At 39.9% G+C, this 25,222-nt stretch overlaps 1 protein-coding gene and 1 gene segment (V, D, J or C); both read right to left on the bottom strand.

Moving 5' to 3' along the window:
* Positions 1 to 5,324: 5,324 nt before the first annotated feature.
* LOC120468082 (immunoglobulin kappa variable 3-15-like) lies at positions 5,325 to 6,018 on the bottom strand. The segment is given in 2 exon segments: positions 5,325 to 5,865; positions 5,952 to 6,018. Coding segments are annotated over 2 exon segments (366 nt in total).
* An 11,202-nt stretch (positions 6,019 to 17,220) lies between these two features.
* On the bottom strand, positions 17,221 to 19,737 carry LOC148971564 (phospholipase A and acyltransferase 2-like). Its single transcript, XM_089121617.1, has 4 exons — positions 19,726 to 19,737; positions 18,402 to 18,489; positions 17,416 to 17,645; positions 17,221 to 17,307 (listed from the first exon to the last, which is right to left on the bottom strand). The coding sequence occupies exons 1-4, from the start codon at positions 19,735 to 19,737 to the stop codon at positions 17,221 to 17,223; spliced, it is 417 nt and encodes a 138-aa protein (XP_088977743.1).
* Positions 19,738 to 25,222: the final 5,485 nt, after the last annotated feature.

Genomic DNA, 25,222 nt, shown 5'->3' with positions numbered 1-25,222 from the left:
AAACCCTAAAGCACAAATTTATACAAACTGCAATATGTCTTCCTCATTTAATCTGTTTAGAGGAACACGGCAAGGATGCCCTCTGTCGGCATTAATTTTTGCTCTTGCTATTGAACCACTTGCACAAAGTATCCGTTTAGACCCCCAAATATATGGTTATCAGACTAAGACCACAATAAATAAAATTTCGCTATATGCTGATGATATTCTGTTATATGTGACCAAACTTCCCCTCTCTATTCCATCCTTTCTTAAAAAAATAGAAATATTCGGGAAATTTTCAGGATACCGGATAAATTGGACCAAGAGTTTACTCATGCCTGTTCATGACATCCCTCAAACAACGCTAGCTAGTTTCCCCTTTAAGGTTACTACTGATAAATTTACATACTTAGGCATAGAGGTTACAAAGAAATTTTCCTCTCTCATGCAATCTAACTTTCCGCCTTTATTGGAACAACTTAAAAACAAAATTAAGTTTTGGAAAACCTTGCCAATATCACTACTCGGGAAGATAAATGCCATCAAGATGATCTTTCTACCACAAATTCTATGCTTGTTTCAAAATATTCCTGTTTTCTTAACAAAATCCTTCTTCAAGAAAATTGATTCAATTATTCAACCCTTTCTATGGGATTACAGAACTCCAAGAATTAACAAAAAACATTTAACCAAATCTAAAATGAACGGAGGTCTATCCCTCCCAAATTTCATGATGTATTACTGGGCGTGCGCTTTTAAAAGTATAAACTCCTTCAACACCACTTATAATACACTCCCCACTTGGTTAGCTATTGAAATGGAAGATTATGATCCATATTTACCTACAGCCCTAATTCTCTCACCAATGGCGCTTGACAAATCAAAGGACGTTCAAAACCCAATCATACATAATCTATTTCGTATATGGAAGCAAATCAAGTCACATTTTGCCCATAAGACATTGCCTCTTTCTTTACCAATTGCAAAAAATCCATCCTTTGCCCCTTCCAACTTAGATCTGACATTTTCTGAATGGAGAAAACTAGGATTATGTTGTATTCGTGATCTATATACTGAAGGTAAATTTGCTTCCTTTGCACAATTGCAGACAAAGTTTAAACTAAATAGCAATAATTTCTTTAGATACCTACAAGTCAGAGATTATATCCGAAAACTCATGCCAGGTTTCGAGACACAACCACAATCTATGCTAGATGAATGTTTCACTATACACCCATATAAAGATAAATTTATCTCTATTATATATAACAAACTACAAACAATGTCTTCCCCCTCGTCCAACAAATATAAAGATAGCTGGGAGAAGGACATGGGTATCCATATCCCTGATGACATCTGGGAAGAATCTCTGAAATACATACACTCCTGCTCTAATAATACGAGACATTGTCTTATACAGTTCAAAATAATACATAGGCTTCACTTCTCAAAAGTAAAGATCCACAACATTTTCCCGAATGCTTTATCAAACTGTGATAAATGTCAGTCCCTCAATGCAACACTTTTTCATGACTTTTTTTCTTGTCCTAAAGTTGCCACCTACTGGTCTGATGTATTTAAGGTATTGTCAAGAATTTTTAAGATTACATTATTACCGGAACCATTGTTGATTATCCTTGGCACATCACAGTTCTTTAGAAATTTGACTTCACCCCAGCAGCAGTTCATTTCCTACTCTCTTATTACTGCTAAAAAGTTACTCCTGATGTCATGGAAAGGACCAGAAATACCCACCGACAAAATGTGGCTTCGAGACATGTCCAATACTCTACATTTGGAAAAAATTTGATATTTGTTGAAGGACAATCTCTCAGGTTTTTATAAGATCTGGCAACCCTTTACAGATTTCTTACAATCAGTATCTGTATAAATATTTATTTCCTTTTACTTTATTCATATAAATTATTATTGTACCTTCTGCTACCAAACTTTATTCTACTTCCGCTTTGTCTGTTTTTGTTTTTGTCTATATGTACAGTTATATAAAAATATTTGAGCCTCTCCTGTATTGTTGATCGAAGACTGTATAATGTTTATATGCTCAATAAAAAACTTTACAAAAAAAAAAAATAATAATAATAAAGATAAGCTACTGTGCATTATAAATGTCAGGATCTTTATTGACTCATTCTTTTTATAGAGTTGATTTAAATGCTGAAATATGAGGTTTATCTTTTTATAAAAACTTTTTTGTGTTAACCTTTTTTTTTTAGTTTAGTAGGTAACATAAAAGAAACTCCTTTAAAACAAATCTTTAATGTTATTAACTTGGTGAATTGATTTTATTGTGTATTAGGCTGTTTTGAACAAGATTCTGTGTTTATGATAATTTTGGTCACTATATTGATGAAATGAAAATAATTTTCATATTGATCAACTAAAATCAACTTTAATTATGTGTTTTTACAGTAGCCTATAATATGCAAAGTACAATTTTCTATTTTCCAAATAATCTCTGATTCTGTCCTCTAAGAGTGACATAGGCCTCCAAAAGCTATTTTAGGTCTATATCAGTTTGGATAGTTGTTAATATGAGAGCTGTTTGAAATTAGTTAAGAGATAGCCTAAGTATTGTGTTACTAAATAAGTATCTCTCTGACCCGTTAACTTTTAAAAACTCCATTGCGTGAGAAATTATAGTTTAACAAGTCATAACTAAAAGTGTGCCATGCATAGCTTGCTCCCTTTCAAGGGAACTTCGAGCTGCGTTGTCAAACGCGATGGGAACGCTCTGCGTGATTGCGTCGTGAAGCGTCTGTACAATCAGTCCAATGAGAGAGTAGGACGTCAGGTGACGTCATTGACCAGGAAACTATAAAGCACCCTTGAGATCAGACCGCGACAGCTTCAGTTAGTAGCCTTCAGCAAGCGATCGCTGTACTCTGTCCTTGTCTATTTATTGTTGTTTGTCAAAGCCAAGAAAATAAATATATATCACTATCTGTATTTATGGCAAGCAAGATTATAGACGGTGTGTGGACGTGGTTCCCTGCCCTCGTTACATCACGGGTGGGGACACACATCAGCTATTTGTTTGGGAGTGGAGCATGCCAGCGGTCAGTTCTCGAGGGAGCTGCTGACTGTGGGCATTGCGAGAAGCTGTCCTCCACTCCCGCCGGGCGTTCTCCGAGGAGGGCGGTTCGGTTCGCGTTCCCCGCGCGGGTCTCTCTGTTGCCGAGGCACGCAGACGACTCGCATTTCGGGGTTCGCAAATGGATCTGACAGCGGGGGTTGGGACGAGCTCAGCTCTATCTCAGCTTTCACATGCCAGATCTAGTGGAAACTGCGATTTCCAGTTCTGAGGAATTGGTATCGTTAGTGTTTTGTTTTAAAAAGAAAGAGTACAAAACAAATGAAAATGTTAAGAGAAATGCAGATGTTTGAGTTTTAAATGAATGATGAATAAATAAGTCAGCTCATATCTGCTGAATAAAGAGGAGCTTTTAAAAGGAGGTTTTAAAATGCTTTTTGCCAGTTAAAATTTTACTGGCTAGCTGAACATTATGAGATTGAAAAATAAATAATTCAATTTATCTTAAAAACTAGAAAACTTTGTATCTCAGCCTCCACGTCGGGGTTTATATTTTATGTGTTGTTTAATCCCCAGATGCTTTCACTCTCCCGACTCGGTGTCATCGTTTTTAACCCCGGCGTTACCCACCAGTCATCATAAATAATGAATACAGTTTTATTAGGCAGCCCTGGTGGGTATGGAATGAGTGTGAGGAGCGACTCTCTGAGGAGGGTCGCAGCGCTGCCAGTTCGGTTGTTCCCGCTGGTGGCCACAGAATTATATGTACATACTGTATATGTTTTTCCGATATAAAGATAATGGAAAATAAAGATATTAATATGTCTGTTCTTCTGGACGCTCCGCTTTCAAGAAAACTATGAAATAATCCATTCAGCGGTGTTCCAGAGGTTTCTTCCTAACCAATGTTCCTGAGACTGCTGGACGAGATCAGTCTCGGCCTATTAAGCTCCTCGCAGCACAAGGTGCAAAACAGAACAGTCTAGCCAGTTAGAGATATGCAAGATCTGAGGACTGTTTTATCTCTAAAAAAGCTTGGACAAAGGAGAAGCCCTGACGCCGAGGCGGTCAGGCTTCTAAGGGTGGTCCCCTCTGGTGTAGGGACGGTTTTGAGAAATCGTTTCTCCTCAGTGCCCTTTGGGATGCGACTCTCTGAGGAGGGTCGCAGCGCTGCTAGTTCGGTTCCCTGCCGGTTCGCCGTTTCAGGGCACCAAGGTCTCAGTGTCCCCAAACAAGCTTTAAAAAACGGCAGTCAGTTCGGTCTGGCTTTGGCTCCCTTTGAGCCCATTGAAGAGGTTTCAGAAAAATTCCTCACTTTGAGAACATTTCTCCTTGCGGTTTCATTTACCAGAGATTAGGAGATTTGCATGCCCTGTCGGTTGCTCCTTTATGCCTGGAATCTGCACGGGGTATGGTGAAAGCATTTCTATACCCTAGACCGGGTTATACTCCTTAGGTCCCAGTTAATTTTGTGGGGGCCTTATAGTGCTGCAGGCCTTTTATCCTCCACCTTTTAATACCCCAGATCAGGAACGACTGAACCATGTCCAGTTCGGGCATTAGATGCCTACGTTCACAGAGCTGCCCTGTGGCATAAGTCTGAACAATTATTTGTCTGCCGTGGGTCACTCAAGAAAGAGTCCCCTGCATCTAAACAGGTTATGAGCAAATGTATAGTCGAGGCTATATCATTAGCTTATGAAGCGGCTGAACAGCTTTCACCTATGGCTGTTCCGGCCCATTCTACTAGAAGTATGGCGGCCTCTACGGCCTTTATTCCGAGTGTTTCCCTTCTCGATATTTGTAATGCGGCAGGATGTCCTCTCCACATACATTTGTCAGATTTTATGACCTTGGTCTCTCCACTCCTGGGGCTAGGTTGCTTGCTTCTTAGTGTACGCAAGGACTTAACACAGAACGGGCATTTCTCAGCATGGCGTAGTGGGTATGGGGTTCCCATCGCAGCTCGAAGTTCCCTTGAAAGGGAACGTCTCAGGTTACATATGTAACCCTGGTTCGAGAGGGAACGAGAGCTGCGTTCGCCTGCCATACTTCCTGCATGCCCTGATCGACTTGCTTCAGGCCTTTCACAGAAGCTGTCGCGGTCTGATCTCAAGGGTGCTTTATAGTTTCCTGGTCAATGACGTCACCTGACGTCCTACTCTCTCATTGGACTGATTGTACAGACGCTTCACGACGCAATCACACAGGGCGTTCCCATCGCGTTTGACAACGCAGCTCTCGTTTGCTCTCAGGGAACCAGGGTTACATACGTAACCTGAGACGGTTTTACAAGAACAAGCTCCACTCACATGTTATACACATTTAAATCCAGTTTAGTGAGAGATATTAGATTATATGTTTACTGAGTACATCCTAATAAATGAATAAAGTGTGTGAAAGGTTTGATATTGTGTAGTGTGTGATCCTCCATCAGCAGCTGCAGTTTCTCTCAGCTGTATCAGTGCAGTCACTGTGACGTCTGACTGACAGAGGTTTTTGTACGACTCTTTATCACTGTGTGAACACACCGCCACTGTGATAACTCTGACAGTAATAATCTCCTGTATCTTCAGTCTGGACTCCACTGATGCTCAGAGTAAAATCACTGTCAGATCCACTGCCACTGAATCTAGATGGAGTTCCAGTAAAACGGGTTGTTGCATAATATATGAGGAGTTTAGGAGCTTCTCCAGGTTTCTGTGAGTACCAGTGTAAGAAATTATTACCATACACATTACTGCTGGTTTTACAGTTTATTCTGACTTGTTCTCCTGGTTGAACTGCTGATATTGTTGGACTCTGAGTTACAGTATACTGTCCTCTACACTCTGGAAGAAAACACACAAAAATGATTCATATTTATTTGACATTTTAAGAGAACTAATAACTGTTGTAAAACCTGTTTTACACAAACCTTGAGCAAACAGTGCAATGGTCCAGATGAAGATGCCGATGTTGTTCATAGTTGTAGTTGAGTCTTGTGTGATGATGAAGAGTGTGTGTGTGTTCTGCTCTCAGTCATGAAGTGTTAAACTCACAGCACTATAAACACTCTCAGAGCACTGAAGCATGTGCTGACAATGCAAAGAAGTGGGCAGGATTTACAACAGCTTGTGCTGACAACACACTCATATACACTAGAGTTACACAATCATGACTTTATTTAGTGTGTTTATTGTGACTCCTGAGACACTGAGGATGTGCAGATGAACGTCCATCTCTGTGTCCATATTCAGTCATGTGACCATCATCACTGCTACACTTCCACTAGATGAAGCGCCATCACTAAAGTAAGATCATGAATCATGAGTGTGTTCAGAAAGTATCAGGACTGATTGTGAATCTCTAATCAGAGTTCATGGTGTCACTCCATCTATCATGAAGCCTCATGTGTGTCTGAAATCATCAGATGGAGAAGAAACAGGCTGTTAAAGATGGACACATATTAGAGCTTGTTCACGTTTCATGAGATTCAGAACCAGTCCAGATACTTTTATAACACACCTTGAATATGAAAACATGCAAAACACAACTTTTAGATCTTCATTGTCACACTTTCTATTGACTTTGGCTCTAATATTCAATAAAGTCATTATTTGAACAGATTCTCACTGAAGATTGAAGTGTGAAGCTGCAGGTTTTTCTGTCAATCATGATGATTGATCTGCATATGAAGAACAGAAGCATCATTATGACAAACTCCACATGATCAAAGAGGTCAAAGGTCACCTCAGAGGTCACAAATCATCACATATATTTCTTTAAACAGTGTTATATCAGAAAGCATTTAGTCAAATCTGAATGAGTGAGTGTTGAGAAGAGCTGAGGATCTTCTAATATCAGTGTGTTGAAGTGTTGTTTCTCTCTCTCTGCTGGAGTGTGTGTTCACTCGAGTGGAATAGAGGTTTTTGTACGAGTGTTTCATTAGATTGGATCACTGTGGTGGACATTCGGTGGAGGAACTAAACCGGTGATCGGTAAGTCTGTCCATTTAATCACCTAATAAAAATATAATTTAGATTTCAGAAAGTGTTTTACAGTTGAAACAAGAACAACATTTATTAATAATAATGATTATTACATATTGAGTATAGATTATTAGTGTACTTTATGTATAATGCCTTATACAGGTTTTCATAATGTATGTTATAATGCAGTATATATTTTTGTAAATAATTGTAACCAAAGTTAAAATGTATTATAATACTTACAGTTTTTCTCGATTGTTTACACACATTTTCTGAAAGAATGCCTCATATTCTCAGAACTCTACACACAAATCTAAAAACACTCACACAATGGGCAAAACCCTTCAATTCTCCTGCAAAATGAAACTTTACATTCAAAACAATGTTATTTCTTCTCAAAATGGTATTTTGTTTTCAAATGACACACACAAACCATCATATGAATAGACATTTATAAGAACCAGTTGAACACTGATGTGCTCAATGTAAAACACTATGATCAATGGAAAACACTTCTTCTCCATTCATCATAATGACTTAGGCCTTTTTTGTTCAGTGTTACACTTACTACAGACATTACATACATAAGTGTTGTAAAATATTTGAGAATATTGTTTTTTATACCCAGAACAAACAAATACACGTTAACAAATATATTTAATTTTTTCCCACAAAATCAATGGGAGATAGATCCCACATTTTGTACACCGCAACCAACACAAAGTTGCACATACAGTGGTCTACATACAAAACAACAGAATTTTTTATGCTGTTACAGTAAAAAAAGAAATAAAAAAATATCTATGCATCCTCTCTTTGGTTTTGATATTTTATGCTAAAGCTCTGATCGCTAATTGTAAAACTGTGTGATGGGTGTTTGCCCATGTGACGAGTCAGTGTGAATATTTGAATGGCAGTGTGTTCCTCATGAAAACAAGAGATTTTCTGCATGAAAATTGTGCCAAATGCAGAGAATTTGTGTGTAGTGTTTTGAAAAAAGTGTGTTTTAGAACTGAAATTTGAGTGTAAAGCAGGAATTGTGCTTGTAGTTCAGCAGAATTGGTTCAGGGGGTTGGTGAATGAGTTACATGTTGTGGTCATTGTGTCTCAAGTACCAGAATTTGTGTGTAAACAATCGAGAAAAACTGTAAAATTCCTTGTTAAACTTGTTAAAACTGTGGTTACAATTATTGATGAGATCATACATGCATTATAATGAGTAAAACAATATATAAATAATGCATTAAAAATACATTTGTAATGCAATATGTATAAAGGCAAGTGTTACTGATATTTTTGTATAATTATTTAATATAAAACTATGATAATGATAATTATTATCAGAATAGCATTATTCCTTTTAAAAAATCAATACAAATTCTAAGCATATCTCTATACTGTGTCTCACTATGAGTTTCTTCAGTTTATTACAGGTTTGTTTCTCCTTCATTTATTTCTACACTGAGTTCATATTTAGTTCATCTTTTATTGTAGAAATCATACATGTAAAAAGAGATTTGACATCAGAATGTAAATGTTGCTCCTTTCTGTAGTTCAGTCAATGATACTGAATCTCTTTTGCTCATGTTGTGCTTATAATTCAGTGCTTTATAATACAAACACAGACGTTGTTTTCTAGTTCTTATAAGTTATATACATTTCTTTTTATGTGAGCTTGAGTCAAACTTTTAAATTGAGTTTTTTATTGGTTGAATATCTCACTTGAATACAAACTAACTTTATTTTGGGATATCCAATTAAACTGAATTAAAGCAGTCTGTGTATTGCAATGTTTAGTTTGATTGATGCGGTGTGTGTGTGTGTCTCCTGCAGCTGGTCCCACAGTGAAGCCCTCAGTGTCTCTGCTGCCGCCCTCTTCTCTGCAGATCTCTGGAGACTCAGCCGCACTGCTCTGCCTGCTCAGCTCTTACTCTCCACAGGGGGCGCTGGTGAGCTGGACACTGGACGGGTCAGAGGTCACCGAGGGGGTTCTGACCAGCGCAGAGAGCCAGCAGGACGGCCGCTACAGCCGCAGTAGCGTCCTGACCCTCAGCAAAGCACGCTGGGAAGAGGGAGAGCTGTACGTCTGCAGAGTAACACATGATGGAGCTCCTCATGAGGTCTCGTTCCACAAGAGCTCTGAGTGCTGATGTTTCTCTCCTGAAGATGAGCCGTATCTGAGTGTCCTGTGTCAGGCAGGATTCACATGAGTCTAGTGCTGCAGCTGGAGTGCTTTACAACTCAATACTCAAACAGTGTGTGTGTGTGTGTGTGTGTGTGTTTGCTGCAACATTCAATAAAGCTTCTCAACAAGTTCACTTTGTGTCTGACAACATCATTCAACTAACAGATGAAGATGCAGGAGCTTTTCAGAAGGTTGATGTGGCAGTAAATGTCAAATAAAGCTCTTGGGGTTTGAACATGGTCTCTGGAGACAGAGCTGCTCTATTCTGAGAGATCACAATCACTCCAACCCTGACAATGCAAATGGGCTTTCAGTCTCACTCTCTGATTGGTCACATCATCTGGACTGGAACACTTTCACTTCTGCTCCACATTTACATTTACAGAAGTATGATGAGCTTGGTGAGCTTAAAGGTGAGCTTTAATGTATAAAAATATAATACAAATAATGTATAAAAACATGATCAAAAATCAAGAATCAGCCGTTGTGACAGTAATTGTGTAAGAATGTAAAAGTTTCTGTGGCTCAATGGAAAGCATCTCGTCCTGACAGGAAAAGTGACTGACTGCAGTGTGTTCAGTTTGATTGACAGGATCATATATTCACGGGTGCACATAACTGGTACGCAGGTACGCATGCGCAACAATAATTAGGAATGCGTAATGCGATTTGTGTTACTCCGCGTTTTTGTGTACTTAATCTTCTCATCTAACTTTACACACGACATGTTGCTTGTCAACTAACTACTGTCAGAGATGTCCAAAAAACAACAGACGTTAAGCAGCTTTTTTGGCGTTTCGCCACCTTCAAAGAAACGCCAACTGGAGCCAGAGCCGAAAAAAAGACTTTTTTCGGAAAAGTGGCTCAAAGATGCGCCGTGGCTTGAAGCTAACGACGAGCGCACTGAAATGTGGTCCAAGATTTGCCGCTCAATCCATATCTAGCAGACAAAACAGGTGCGTTTTATAAAGGCTCAAAGAATTTCAACCATCCCTTATTTGACAAACATGAAAAGAGCAAGGAGCACACGAATGTGGCGCAAGCTATTGCTAATAAACAAGCTAGCCGAGAAGAAATATCCAGTCGCCCACTTGCCAGATGGCGGGACAAGCTGAATGAAGAACAGCGACAAGCTCTGTTTAATATTTTTCTGCACGTCCTATATGTCTTCCTATTCTGAGGATATTCCTTTACTGAAGCGGCTAGGAGTAAATGTCGGAGGTGCATATCATTCACGTGAAGGCGGCTCGCGCATCATGCAAAGCATCGCCAGTGCCATCAGCGGGAGTTACGAGCCAAGTTGCAGTCTGCTGAATTTTGAGGGCTGCTTTTTGATGGATCTGAGGACATCACAAAAACTGAGCAGGAAATCGTTTACATTGTTTCTGTGTCCAGCACCGGAGAGTTTACCTCAGATTTTATTGGACTGATTGAATCGGGTGCTGACCGAACTGCGCAGGTCATAACAGACGGACTTGTGAGACTTTTCCAGGACACAGGCTTGGATGACTGGACAACAAAGTTGGTGGCTGTGTGCACAGACGGGGCTGCTGTCAACGTCGGTATGTACAACGGCGTTGTGCCAAAACTCCGGCAACTTGCTGCGGTCGGAGACACACACTGGAGAACTGCACAAAATCAGCTGATCGCAACGTTCCTTACTGTGAGACATTTAATCGCTCTGTGGTCAAGCTGCTGCAGTTTTATTTATAAAAAGGTGGAGCAAAAAAAAACTGCTGAACTGAAGAAGCTGTGTGAAGAAAATGGGATATCTTTTGTGAAGCTGGGTAAGTTTCATAATATCAGATGGTCTGCATGGAGGCATGAAACGCTGTTAAAAATATCAAGACTATTGCCAGCCATTAAAATGCAACTGGCTAAGAGTGATAATAATAATAATAATAATTCGTTACATTTATATAGCGCTTTTCTGGACACTCAAAGCGCTTCACATAGAGGGGGGAATCTCCTCAACCACCACCAGTGTGCAGCTCCACCTGGATGATGCGACGGCAGCCATATTGCGCCAGAACGCTCACCACACACCAGCTTACTGGTGGAGAGGAGACAGTGATGAAGCCAATCGGTATATATATGGGGATGATTAGGAGGCCATGATGGACAGAGGCCACTGGGCAAATTTGTCCAGGATGCCGGGGTTAAACCCCTACTCTTTCCAAAGACATCCTGGGATTTTTAATGACCACAGAGAGTCAGGACCTCGGTTTAACGTCTCATCCGAAGGACGGTGCTCTTTGACAGTATAGTGTCCCCATTACTATACTGGGGCGTTAGGACCCACACAGACCACAGGGTGAGCGCCCCCTGCTGGCCTCACGAACACCTCTACCAGCAGCAACCTGGCTTTCTCAGAAGGTCTCCCATCCAGGTACTAACCAGGCTCAGCCCTGCTTAGCTTCAGTGGGCAACCAGTCTTGGGCTACAGGGTGATAGAGCTGCTGGCATATGATATGAGTCACAGTGATAACAGTGACTTACAGCATATCTGCTCAGAGCGTTTTCAGTGCTTTCTGTCAAACATGCTTGACATTGGTAACATTTTGAAGACCACATCCATTAGGTTTCAGAAGGAAAAGCTGACCATTGGAGAATGTATGGATGAACTCATGGTGGCCATTGGACAGTTCACACTTCTGCTTGATAGTGAAGGCCACAGGGCACACACTGTTTCTAATGCTGATGCTGACAGAGATAAGACAAACTTACTCAGGGGGTTAATTGAAGAGTTCAAGTCATGTGATCATTTTTTTGTATTTGATCCTTCAACATGGCCTCAGTTTTGGAAACGCGACAGTTTGCAGCATTCTCAGGAAATATGAGGCCACATTGCAACTTGACAAAGACACCACTGTGACAGAATGGATGCGCTTAAAGCAGGCAGGAAAACGCCTGGGAGCCTCTTTTGTGTATGACTTGGTCCAAATAGTAAATACAAGTAACCCAGATGCTTACTCCAACATCAACAAGGTGGTTAAGCTGTCTCTTACGCTACCCTTAAGCAGTGAAGCTTGTGAGAGGGGATTCTCACATCTCAACATAATTAAAACCAAGTACAGATCTCGTCTGTCACATGCTCGTCTCACAGCCCTGATGCAAATACACCTGTCAAAGCAGACCACAGAGACATTTGATCCAAAGCAAGCTGTTGACCTGTGGATGGAGACAGCTAATCGGAGGCTCAACCAAGGACAGGGAGGTGCATCTGCAGCATCTTCATCTACCATGCAGGAAGCTGAAGCAGAGGACACTGAAGAGGACAGTGAGGAAGACTGCACTTAAAGTCCCTGTAAAGGCAATTCTACAAAAAAGTTCTAAACACATTATAAATGTTACATATGTATTGCTAAAACATATTACAAAGACTGTGAACTGTGAAGTACTGAAATGTGCAGTTAAACAGTTTTTCACAATTGCAATTTTACGGATTGTTTGGGCGGGGCTAAAACAGGGCTCCGTGACGCACTGGAGCCCATGAGCTGCTGGACACGCCCCTATTTGATGACGCACAGAGTCTGATCTCTCCCCTTACACACAATAACACTCCCCGAGCACATTCGCATTCACCGCTCAATCGCGAGTGACTGTCAGTACAACTACAGCTGAGCCTACAGTTTTCGACACAGAAATATAGGCTACTACGTGGATGCGATCATGTACAAAACAGATCGGTATCTTCATTTAAATTCCCCTGAAAACGATCACATCAAGAAGAGGTTTATAGAGAGCCAACCTTGATGAAGAGCTGAGGATCACCGCCAACACCCGCCTCTGTAGTGATCGTTTTTCACGGGATCGTTTTATAAACTTTCCTCAGAGACAACTGGGACTCACTGATGATCCGCTGTTACTGGTGAACGGGGCCGAAACGACGATCTCCCGCCTCAGTGTTCATCCTCCCGTCCCGAGAGCAGTATCAGCTAATATCACCGTTGACAGCTTTCCCGCTAGTGGGCGTGGTTTCAGCACAGCCAGCGGACACGCCCCCAGCGTTTGAGAACAGAGATAACTGCTCATTTTTTCATGATTTCGATAGCTTATTTTATGTACTTGCCGGCTTTTTTTATCATTCAAATTTGGCTGGGTGGCTAATAACACATTTTTCTGTGGTGTGACAAACTCAGAACACATACTTAATTTTGACTTTACAGGGACTTTAAGACCACGCTACATGTGTGAGTACCAAAGACCATCTTCTGGTACTCACCTGAGTAACTCACTGATAAAGTTATGTGCACCCCTGCATATATTACACCTAAAATATGATGATCATATTGAAACACTGACTCATTCTCTCGATGTTGATTGTAATGATAGTATTATTAGTGTTTGGATCAGTTGCAGAGGTTTGATAGTGATTCTGGAAGAGTCAAGAGAGCATTACAATAGTCCAGTCTGGAGAGAACAAGAATTGTGTCGCTCTGATAGGAAGGGCCTGATCCTCCTAATGTTGTATAAGGCAGATCTGCAGGAAATGTGCTCTGTGAAGTTTAACTGATCGTCAATCACAACTAATACTTACTATTCTAATACTAGTGTACAGTCTACTAATACTCTAATGAGAGTTAGTGGACATTGTTGTATGGTCACGTACAGAGGTGTAATGGTAAAAAAGAGGTGGGTAAACTATAAATTGGTGGACCACGATGTGGTCACCAGGTAAGGTGGGCCACTACCTACCGGTGTATGTGTATCATGATAACATTGTTATATAGGGAGGGCTCGACATTAAGCCTTTTCATACGCTAAGTAAATCTGCCATTCACTTGTCCGAGTAAAAAAGTTGCTTGTCCGGATTTATTTATTTATTCTGAAACAATATTCTCATCAGTTTTGATATTTAAATCACCATATTGTAATATCTGCACCTTTAAAGGGCATCCCCTCCCCCAATATTATTAAATGTATGCTTCATCTCTCATTTTAAATTCCTAAATTTGATCAATATATTCAATTATTTCGAATAATAAGACACGCAATGCCATAAAGTCTTGACATCGAGTCAAATAACTCAAAGGTTCTGAGTCATCGGATGTATTTCCAAATGTGGGAAATGTTATGTAACGGAGGCCAGCTGGTAGTTGCTGTGCGAGTAAACCTCACTCCCCGATCTCAATAGGCGCTCTAGCGACAGACGCTAGAGGCTGCAGTCTTTAGCCTCCTTGTTAGAGCGCCCAACTCTCACGCCGGAGACCCGGGTTCGAGGCCCGCTCGGAGCGGGGCGAGTATGACCCGGGTGTGAGGGGTTACAGTTAGTCGAAGATGATCACTTTAAGCTGTCGTGGTAGGGGAAGATGTGATGGCGGCTGCTTCTGAGCTGGGTGGTGAGGAAAAACAACTGTCGGTTGGAGGTATAGTTAGGGATGCCTCTTTTGGTTGGTCAGTTATCTGCATGTCGATTTATTTGTTCACTTCTGACTGAAATTTTTGAAAGTCAGTGCAAAGATCCTCCATTTGTTTTTTCCCTTGTTGAAATTCTTTATTAAAACATATTTAAAAGGATCATGAACTGGCTTTTTAAATTTTATTATATTGTTATCTGAGGTCAACCTATGACGTTCGATTGGTTTTTGCATTCAAAAAGATCAAAATGAATAAGTAATAGAAGTCACAGCATCGTTCTTTACTCTTAATCGGTCTGCAAATCTGTCATGACGCAACACCAATCAGGATTGGATTAGTTTCATTCATTCTTCAGAAGCGCACGCTAAGGGAGCGTCCCCAAAGAGTCGTTTTCAACGACACAGTGTCTCCTTCCTTCCCTCCTCAGGGAACAAGGGGGTTATAGTCGCAACTTGAGACGCTTTTGTGTCCAGACATCCTAACCTGCAAGAATTCATTTTGTTTCATATGTTCTATCTCGCTCTAGATTCCGGGAGATTTTAATTTGCGGAATTCAGGGAGACGCTATCAATATGCGGGAGACTCCCGGAACTTCTAGGAGACTTGGGATGTCTGTGTGTCTTTGGAATTTAAGAAATTAAATTAGTGTTTTGTCTAAATCCTAGGGAAAACACTGGAAATTATGTGCTGTATTGCGTGTCCTGTTTATGCCGTGTTTGGAGAAAAGGGATTCCTAATGTCCTCTATCATATTAAATTAATCTCCATTGTCGCTTTGCAACCAAGATTATGACTGAGTTTATTTTTACTCATGCATTTCTCATTTATCCCTTGTGCATCCTTGTGGACATTTTTGTCCTTTTCAGTTTTGTTTTTTTGATCACTTTGCCTGTGTTAAAGCTAACTGCAAAAAACTTGGCACAGGTGTGTATTTTTATTGGAATTTTACTATTTCACCGTCATTTTCTTAAAAAAAAACTTTTTTTTGCATTAGGTACAAAAAATACTCCCTCTCAGCACCATTTGGACAAAAATGTCCCCATTGAAACCCATTAAAACTGCAATTTTTAATCCCTGGTTCAGTTAACTATAAAATTATGCAATCTTTGTTAAGAGGCTTTCATTCTGATGGCAAGGCTTCAACATTTTATTTTTTACTATTTTTTATCAGATGGCATCATTTTTTTAAGTTTGGCCTATAAAACAAACATCGCTTTATTCCTGTTTTCTGGTTCGGCATACTATAGAGCCAACTGGATAAATTATGCAACAATATTTGTGTGGGTGTGTTGGTATGGATGTCAGAGTGTGGTTAGTATGCGTGTTATAAAAAAATATGTGTGTGTGTGTGTGTGTGTGTGTGTGTGTGTGCGCGCATGTGTGTGTGTGTAATACTGAGAGAGAAAAACTGCAAATTTAAATCCAATCACTGTGAGCTCCAGTGCGGTTTTGCTGGGACCCAATGGGGAAAATATGTTACTACTCCCAAACAAACTGTTACCCAAAGCTCATTTTTTGAGATATCATCCTCAAATTTGGAACACAACCTATTTAGATTTATGGCTTTGATTTTATTGCAGTTTTGAGTTCAACCTGATTTTTAAAATATATATTTTATGCAAAATATTTTTTATAAATAATTTTCATAAACTTATACCTATATAACTTTTTTTTTTGATTAACTTATTATTATTTTTTTACTTCAGCAATAATGTGCTAAGGGTCTTCTTTAAAATGATACCAAACTAAAGTCTGTGCTCCAAAGCATCACATTTTTATGACAGTTTTTTGACATGGACATTTTTGTCCTCTTTTTACCTATGTGTATTTTTTTTTATTGATGCACAAGGGTTAAACTTCTACACTCAAAATCAATGCGTCATCAAGTTAATTTCACACATCCCGATTAACACTCCTCCTAGACTAGCCTATATAACTTAACTATTCCTAGACTAGCCTATTGAATTTAGCACTACAACTAGACGATGAGGTTTCCAAACCTGATGGCCTAGAAAAAACTACATTTTGCAAATATACTGCACTGAATGAAATCCAATTCCAGCCTGTACTTTCATACACCTCCACGTGGGATGAACACATAACAGCAGCTTAATTTCAAACTAAAAAAGAGAGTCTGACATTACTGTTGTTTTTACTGTGCTTGTATAGTATAGGGAAAAAACAACACTTTAGTTTTAAATTTGAAAACTAAAGGCTGAATTAACAGTGATCAATTCTTAATTAACAGGGATCTAATTTATTAAAGGTTTTGAATGATTTACTTTTTGGCTTTAGGGTAAAGTGGAGGATTGCATTCCTTCTCTTAAAAAAAAAAAAAAAAATTATAAAAACCTGTAATGATACATTTAGGTTTGGCAACAGGAAAGTAATTTGTTAATTCCGATTCTGAGATGTGCACAGAGCCAACATTTAGGGAAGGAGCCAATCAGTAGTTTAGAATATGTACATTTTTAATTATCCCACTGGCTGCTTTAAAATCCCTCTCACAGTCACATACAAACATGTTCTAAAAGTTACATACTTCTTGTTAAATTGAAGATAGTTTTGTACAATGAAGACAAATCTTATTATGATTGAAAAATAAAAAACATCCACTAAAAAATAAAATAGCATGTGTGTGCAGTGGACGGGGAATGCAGATTGAAGAAATTAACTCAATCTCTGAGAAAAAGATGCACCCATGTTTCCTGCTATTTCGTTGTTAAACTCTGGTTCGGTTCTGAGAACCCGATTCGCCTGCAAAAGAGAAAAGACCAATATAAGGCCATTAGAAGCTGATGCTCCATGTGCAGTGTACCTTATTATATACAGTATTGTGGTCATTCAGGATCTGTTTGTAAGCACCTGATCTGAGTTGCGTATCCCATAGCGAACATATGTGGCTAGGTGCTCACAGTTGTTTTCGAGTAGTTGGTATTTTTGTGGGTTATTCAAAATCTCTGTAACAGCTGCTCTCATCTTCTCTTCAGATTGTGGAGTATGTTCCCCATCCAAGAAATTATTGACGATGCCACCTTCCGTGGGCGGACCTCGCCTCACCTTGGCATTTTTTTTACTGTTAGGTCCTTTTTCACCTAAAGGAAATATTTAACTGTCAAAGCCAAACTGTTTCCCCCATACTTAGATTAGTCCAGTAAAAACCCAACTGGGTAATTGTATGTAAAAAAAATATATAATGTGATTTATAACTAACAAGTTAGTTCAACTAAAAAGTCACCTGACCATGTCTGGATAATAAACAAAATATACATATGCATGTTACAGCAATACACGCTTCAGAATATGTACTCATGTTCAAAATATCTTGCAAGTTACTATTGTTTAGTTCTTCGTGATGCAGTTTTTATACATTGCAGTGCAGTGCATTTACAGGTTCTCTTTGTCTTACCATGAGGACATGGGTGAAAGTGCTTTGAGACAGGAATGTTTAGGTGATAAAAGAAAAGAATACTGATCACCTTTGCAGTTTCAATAACAAGTTGACGTTCGATAACTAACATTAGTTTCATATTCACATTGTGTCGCGGATACGGACCATGAATACATGTATTCATGTGATTCACATGCAAAACAATGCTTTTAAAAACTCTATAGTAGCTGAAAAAAGATAGATTACCCTTGTTGTCTGTCAAATATCAACTACAACTGTGGTTTTTAATCCTTTACCGCGTAAAGCAGTAGCTAAAATATAAACGTTAACAGAAGTGCAGAATTAGTGTATCAGTGTTCTTGTAAAGTTTTTGAAAAAGTATTGAAGCACTTTTAGTAAGACAGAGGCTAGTCAAAGATAGAAAACCATGATTTTAAGTTTCTACAGAGAATCACTGTACCTGTGAATTCGAGAACCTCATTCTCCCCAGAGCACACCGCATAGTGTGTGTAGCTATAACGACGGTATGCAATGATGTCTCCAAGTTTCTTGGACAAGAAAAAAAGAGACTTTTGGCAAATATACATCACTGAATTAAATTCTATCAATTCTATCAACACATAATAGTAGGTTTATTCCTAACTGAAAATAAAGTCTTACATTACCATAGTTTTCACTGTGCTTGTCTAGTATGGGAAAAACTGAAGGCTGTAGCAAGAGTGATCAAGAATTCCTCTGTTGCACCTTCTACAATGGTGTTGGAGTTCAACTAGTCCTGCTGCTCTTATACACATGAACATACATAAGGGTGTGAGGAAGTGCCCTCCCCTTTCTTTAGAACCGTAAAATTGCACAACCAATTTGTTGGAATTAAAAAAAAAAAGACGGATTTACCAAACGTCTATTCATCCACTTCTCCCGAAGAACATGAAAGTAAGTGCCAAGTGAACTGGGGGAAGAATAAAGTAAACCTTAAAGATACTTACATTATGTGTATCTGATATGAATAAAACCTGTCGTCTAATCATAACAGAAATGATTATTATCCCGCTTTAGATATCAGCAAGGTTGCCAACTTGTGAGTTTTGCTTGGAGTGAGATTTGAAGGGGGGAAGGGGGGGGGGGATGGGTCACAATGTCTTGTAGGCCAAATGTATAGTTTGTCCAATTTTAATTTGGCATAGGCTAAGAGTTTTACTGATTTAAACAGAATTTGTTTTGGGAGTAAAGTTCATAGATTATTGTTCTTTCCCATATGATTTTGTAAAACTATGTTGAGACCTCTGTCCCTCTAGGGGGGTTCGGGGGCATGCCTTTTTAAGGTTAAATGCATCAATCTGGTGCACTTTGAGAGCTCAAAATTAAGAGCTTTAACCGGCTTCAACCCATGAACTGTGACATTGAACAAAGGAAAAGCCTCGACTTGTACTGTACCTGGACATTAAAGAGGGATCAAACATCTTTTTAGTTATGATATAATCCTCTGTTTTAGGATGCCAAACGATTATTATAATAATGTAATAATGATTTATATAATTATTCCTATTACGTAAAATCCATATAGGCCTAGCCAATAAATGTACTGTATAAATGAAAATGAATATTTCAAAAGTATATTTTACTTAAACTCTTGTATAGGAAAATTACAATAGTAATTTTAAAACGCGTCAAAAGCTGCTGTCAAGCACCTCAAGCCCTCGCCCTACGCCACTGTAGATATCCAGTGAAGGGTATCTTTTGCTAAAAAGACAGGCACGTAGTGCAAATGTACGCTCTCAACTCACGTTCAAAGTCATCATAGCCAGCACAGCATCTCTCTATGCATCGCAAAAGCCCGTGTTGACAGTTCGTTTAATATAAAGTGGGAGATTACCAGATATAGTATTTTGCTCGTGCCCTGTGGGTGTTGTTGCCTAGGCCAGTGTTTCCCAACCCTGTTCCTGGCAGCACACCAACACTGCGCGTATTCTTTGTCTCCCTTATCAAACACACCTGATTCAACTCATCAGCTCATAATCAGATGGGTTAATGAGCTGATGAGTTGAATCAGGTGTGTTTGATTAGGGAGACAAAGATTATGTGCAGTGTTGGTGTGCTGCCAGGAACAGGGTTGGGAAACACTGGCCTATATCACATGCCGTTTTAACTGACGCGCTAAAGCGTTCCATATCAAGAGTAAACTTCTCTGTCTGTCATGTCAGTGTCATCCTTTTCCGCGATTTTTCTCTGCGTGATAAAATGCAGCGGTCCAATCAGTAGTTAAGAGCCTGAACTTACTTCTAGTATTACAAAAAATACAGCACAGAAGAATTTCTAATTTAGCGTGAGATTTCTTTGTTGAGCGTGAGACCGTGAGATTGAGGCTGAATGCGTGTCACGCCAGATGCGTGAGAGTTGGCAACACTGTATCAGTGTCACGGTGTGGGTTTTGTGTCTTGTTCCTTGTTCTTGTCAGTCATGTGATTCTCTACTTGTCATGTGGCCCTGCCATGTGTCTTGTCATTTGTTAATTGTCAGGTCATTGTTCACAGGTGTTCCTTGTCTTGTAATTAGTCAGTGTATTTAAGCCCTCTTGTTTACCCTGTGTTTTTGTCTAGTATTGTATGTTTCTTGTCCAGGTTGTCTGTTGTTGTTTCTGTATCTGTTCCTGTTTCATGCCTTGCCATGCCTTTGTTTTGAGTTTTGATTAAGTTATATTAAAGTTTGCGTTTGGGTCCTTACCAGCTTGCCTCCAGCCATTCATTACAGAATACTAGACCACAACATGGACCCAGCAATCCATCTCTTTCGTCTCAGCCAAGGTGACCGCCCTATTGGGAAATATGTAGAGGAGTTTTGTGGACTTTGTTATGGTGTGGATGTTGACGATGATGTCTTGAAAGACAAGTTCCGTTATGGCCTTACAGATCTCTTGGAGTACCTTATGCCTGACAATACCCCACAATGGACGTTAGAGCAGTACATTGACATTGCCCTTCAGATAAGCTCTGCTCTCCAAGTCAACCCTGCCGAGCCTGCGCTCACCGACCGTCAGCCCTGCCGAGCTTGAGACGCTTCAGGTCACTTCTGCCATGCCCGAGACCCTTCACGTCACTTCTGCCGTCCCAGAGTCTCGTCCCGCCGAGACCGCCCAGCCAGAGACTGTTCGTGTCCCGTCTGCCCCTAATCCGGGGATTCAACCCAAACATTTTTTTGGGGTGGGCCCTATGTCCCAGCCATGGCCGCCTGAAGGGTCTTTACCATCCTGACCACGCCCTCAGCCTGCTCCGGCTTGTTTGACTGCTCAGCCTGCTCCGCCCTGGCTGACCAAGGGGTTGCCTGCGCAGCCCTGGTCGCCTGCGTAGCCCATGTTCCATGGCCTGGCCCTCCGCCTCCGCTGCTCCTGTGTTGTTTTAAGGGTGTCAGGAGCCACCCATAGGGGAGGGGATATGTCACGGTGTGGGTTTTGTGTCTTGTTCCTTGTTCTTGTCAGTCATGTGATTCCCTACTTGTCATGTGGTCCTGCCATAGATACAGTCGGTTGGTCTGGGAACGCCCCCGGGAACGCCCCGTCACGTGGTGTGAATTTAGCCCGTGGGGGAAAACATTGCCTTGGCGCTCATTGAAATACATGGGACAATCATGCCGAAGGGTTGCGGTGTCGTTTTCTGTACCACCAATAAACTAACAAATTATAAATTGAAGTTCTACAGCCTTTCTTACATACATGCAGAACCGGATAGGAGGACAAAATGGCAAAATTAATCATATCTTATTAGATTAGGCTACTTACTGCGTGAGTAGATCTGTGTGATATAGTAGTAGATGTTTAACTCGTATTAGGCAGTGGGCCAGATTTGTCTGACGTTACATCCCTTACGAAAAAGAACTATAGTAATCCTATGGCTATTAGTATTCTATAGTAGTGTATAATACTTCTGTGATGTTCATTAATACCTATACTTTTAGGCTATGTCCCAAAATACTATAGTAATCCTATAGGATTAACGTTACTATAATATTTTGTCCTAAAATACTACAAGATTCCTTTAGTTGTTTTTCATAAGGGATGTTATTAGCGTTATCAGCTGAAGGTTATCAGACTGCAGTCTGTGAGAATTCGGATAACTGTCAGCAAAGTCCCTCTGCAACTTCGTAGCGACTACTAATGATCACCGTTTTACAAAAGGATTAATAGTTTGGAGTGAAGCATACGTACAATTGGTAAGTGACATGGTTTTATGGACTTATAGTAACTTATACGCAAGTTAATTGAGTTACAGGCTTGTGTTGCCGGTAGCTTCCGCGATGTCTTACCTGAAGATTCAACCAGATATAATAGTCTGGAAACGACACCTCCGGCCATTTGGTTGGGTCATTGACCCAGTTTTTAATTAAATAAGGGCAATCATAACCTATTACAGTTAATTTTGCAATGTACCGTTGCCGGTCGGCAGGCATAAATGACTCGCAATATGACATTTTTGTCATTCAAATACATAGGATGGTCGCGCTGCTTTCCCCCACACCGACCACGCCCCCCAACTATGACGCGTTGCTGACTGTATCTATGTGTCTTGTCATTTGTTAATTGTCAGGTTATTGTTCACAGGTGTTCCTTGTCTTGTAATTATTCAGTGTATTTAAGCCCTCCTGTTTAGTAAAGTTAATTAACTATTGTTCTTTCCCATATGATTTTGTAAAACTTTGTTGAGACATCTGTCCCTCTAGGGGGGTTCGGGGGCTTGCTCCCCTGCAAGAACATTTTGTACATTTTAAGGTTAAATGCATCAATCTGGTGCACTTTGAGAGCTCAAAATTAAGAGCTTTAACCGGCTTCAACCCATGAACTGTGACATTGAACAAAGGAAAAGCCTCGACTTGTACCTGGACATTAAAGAGGGATCAAACATCTTTTTAGTTATGATATAATCCTCTGTTTTAGGATGTCAAACGATTATTATAATAATGTAATAATGATTTATATAATTATTCCTATTAAGTAAAATCCATATAGGCCTAGCCAATAAATGTACTGTATAAATGAAAATGAATATTTCAAAAGCATATTTTACTTAAGCTATTGTATAGGTGTAGGGAATCTCGGCTTAAGGTTTATAGCTCAATTTGAATTATGGGGAAGAATATTCCAAATTAATGACCTGGATCAGCAATTTATAGAATATTTGTTAAACCGAGTTTCTCACATAAATTAAATCACCCTAAGAGGGGTGTTTCACAACACACGTCTGCTTCAGGTATATATGACGAAATTAAACACAACGAATTATGATCAATTTGGAGCATATATTTTCCACAGATCGGGGCTGTTTGATCTTTAAACACAACAAAGGATTACACAGTTTTCTCAGTCAGCGTGCCAGCGTGCAGATCTGTAAAACTATCAATCACTTGATCTGTTTAGCTTAATTTTCTGACAATGTTTTGTGCACTCAACAAAATCAGATTGTAGCGTTAGGATCTAATATTAAAGATGCATGTGATTAATACAAACAATGGCAAATAATGTATAAATGAAATTTAATAAAAGCACACGACTAAGTTACACTACAAAAATCACACGATATATACAGTATATATACACGAAGTGAAAATAAAACTTAAGAAAGGAAAAATGGAAAAGGGAAATACAAGGAAAATTACAGTTACTAGCACAACTTTAAACCTTCAGAGACAACCACAGGATTATATCTTGAGTCTCAAGTTTGATGGAACAAACTGCATTCAGACCTGTGTGATGGAAGCGTGCGGTTGTCCAGGAGGCGGGAGGCGAATTTCTTTGTCCTCTCACGTGGGTGTGTTTCGCGGGAGTTCAAAGCGTCCTAGAGAGTTTATCGTGCTGGATGTTGCCTTCTCGTTGGAGACGATGCACTGATGAACTTTAACTGGCTATTCGCAAAAGTAAACGTGAAGTAAAAGTACGAAAGACTGATAACTTTAAAAGCTTCAGAAGATGACGAGAGTGTCCAGGGAGATTCCGGAAGGAGGTTAAGATGTAAGAGATGGGTGTAAAGAGAGCTTAGAGAACCCAGAGTGTAAGAGAGCCGGAGTGTAAGCCCTGTTTAAGAGCTTATCAAGGAGGTCCTAGGGACCAACCCTAAAACTTGATGTCCAATGAGCGTCACACAAATGAAGGAGCGCGCGCCCACTTGATTAATATACCACGTTGTTAATCTTGGTCCTTAAACAAAGGACCAGTTCTGCTAACTTTGAAAAACAACTTATACATAATGATATACATTTCACAATATCGATATACAGTTTAAAAGACAGATCATACCAGGAGGATTATAACGAGATCAAACACCTCATACAGCATCGACAGCGTTGTTGAGTTATGTCTTAATGCATTGTATTACAGATATTTAAACTCTTTTGGCACTCATAATAACATTTCATACTAAGTTAGTGGATTGCAGTTCTTCTACATGTATTTCAAACATACTAGATACTTCGGTAACGTTTTACAAGCTTTTCCGGAGCTGCTCGTGTTCGTGCGGGTATCTTGCACGTGGATGTGTGTGTGTGCGTGTCACGCTAGTCCGCATGTATATTGCGATAGAACAAAAGAAAGTCTGGTTTGTCTCCAGAATTCCCCCCCTCTCTTTCAAAGTGTCACAGGATCAAACGAGGGGAGAGCTGTCTTTGATTGCAATCAGATTGCGTTGCGGGTGTGTCGCGATGCCCCGCGATGTCCCCGTGTCCGCACTGAATCACACTTAAAGTCAGTTAACCCCAGACATTCAGACGCCTGAGGCACTAAGACCCCGTTTACACCTGGTATTAAAATGCGATCTGTATCCAGATAAGTTATCCGGATAATAAGTACTGATTCCATTTACACCTGGCCACATAAATGTGTTTTTGCAAAACGGATATAAATCCGATCTTCACCTCCTGCGTTATATGCAGATTTATTGGATTGCACGCCACCAAAAGCAACAGATCTAAACGGCATTTTATTGATCATCAGCTAATTTCCAAATCAGAGACATCAATAAGAGAGAGTGGCAACAGGCCTGGTAAGATAATTTCGTTTCTTTATTTGAAGATGTGTTAACTGCGTCTGTGACTTACTTTCACTTTTATTTGCGATGTTTGCACGTTGAATAGACGCTCAGCTGCTCATCTGCGGTGATGCGTGTCGCATCTGACTAGGCTATAACATGACATATAGCCTATATAACACGCTCTCACTCGTTTATTTTTTAGCATTTTTGGGAGGAGTAAAATATACATATGTGGTTTCAACAACAAGATTGCGTTTACACCTAGTAAAGA

The sequence above is a fragment of the Pimephales promelas genome, chromosome 16 (genome assembly GCF_988280905.1).
Source record: "Pimephales promelas chromosome 16, fPimPro1.hap1.1, whole genome shotgun sequence".
Lineage (NCBI taxonomy): Eukaryota > Metazoa > Chordata > Actinopteri > Cypriniformes > Leuciscidae > Pimephales > Pimephales promelas.
Note: the sequence above shows the minus strand (reverse complement) of the source record. Positions and strands in the feature narration are given on the sequence as shown.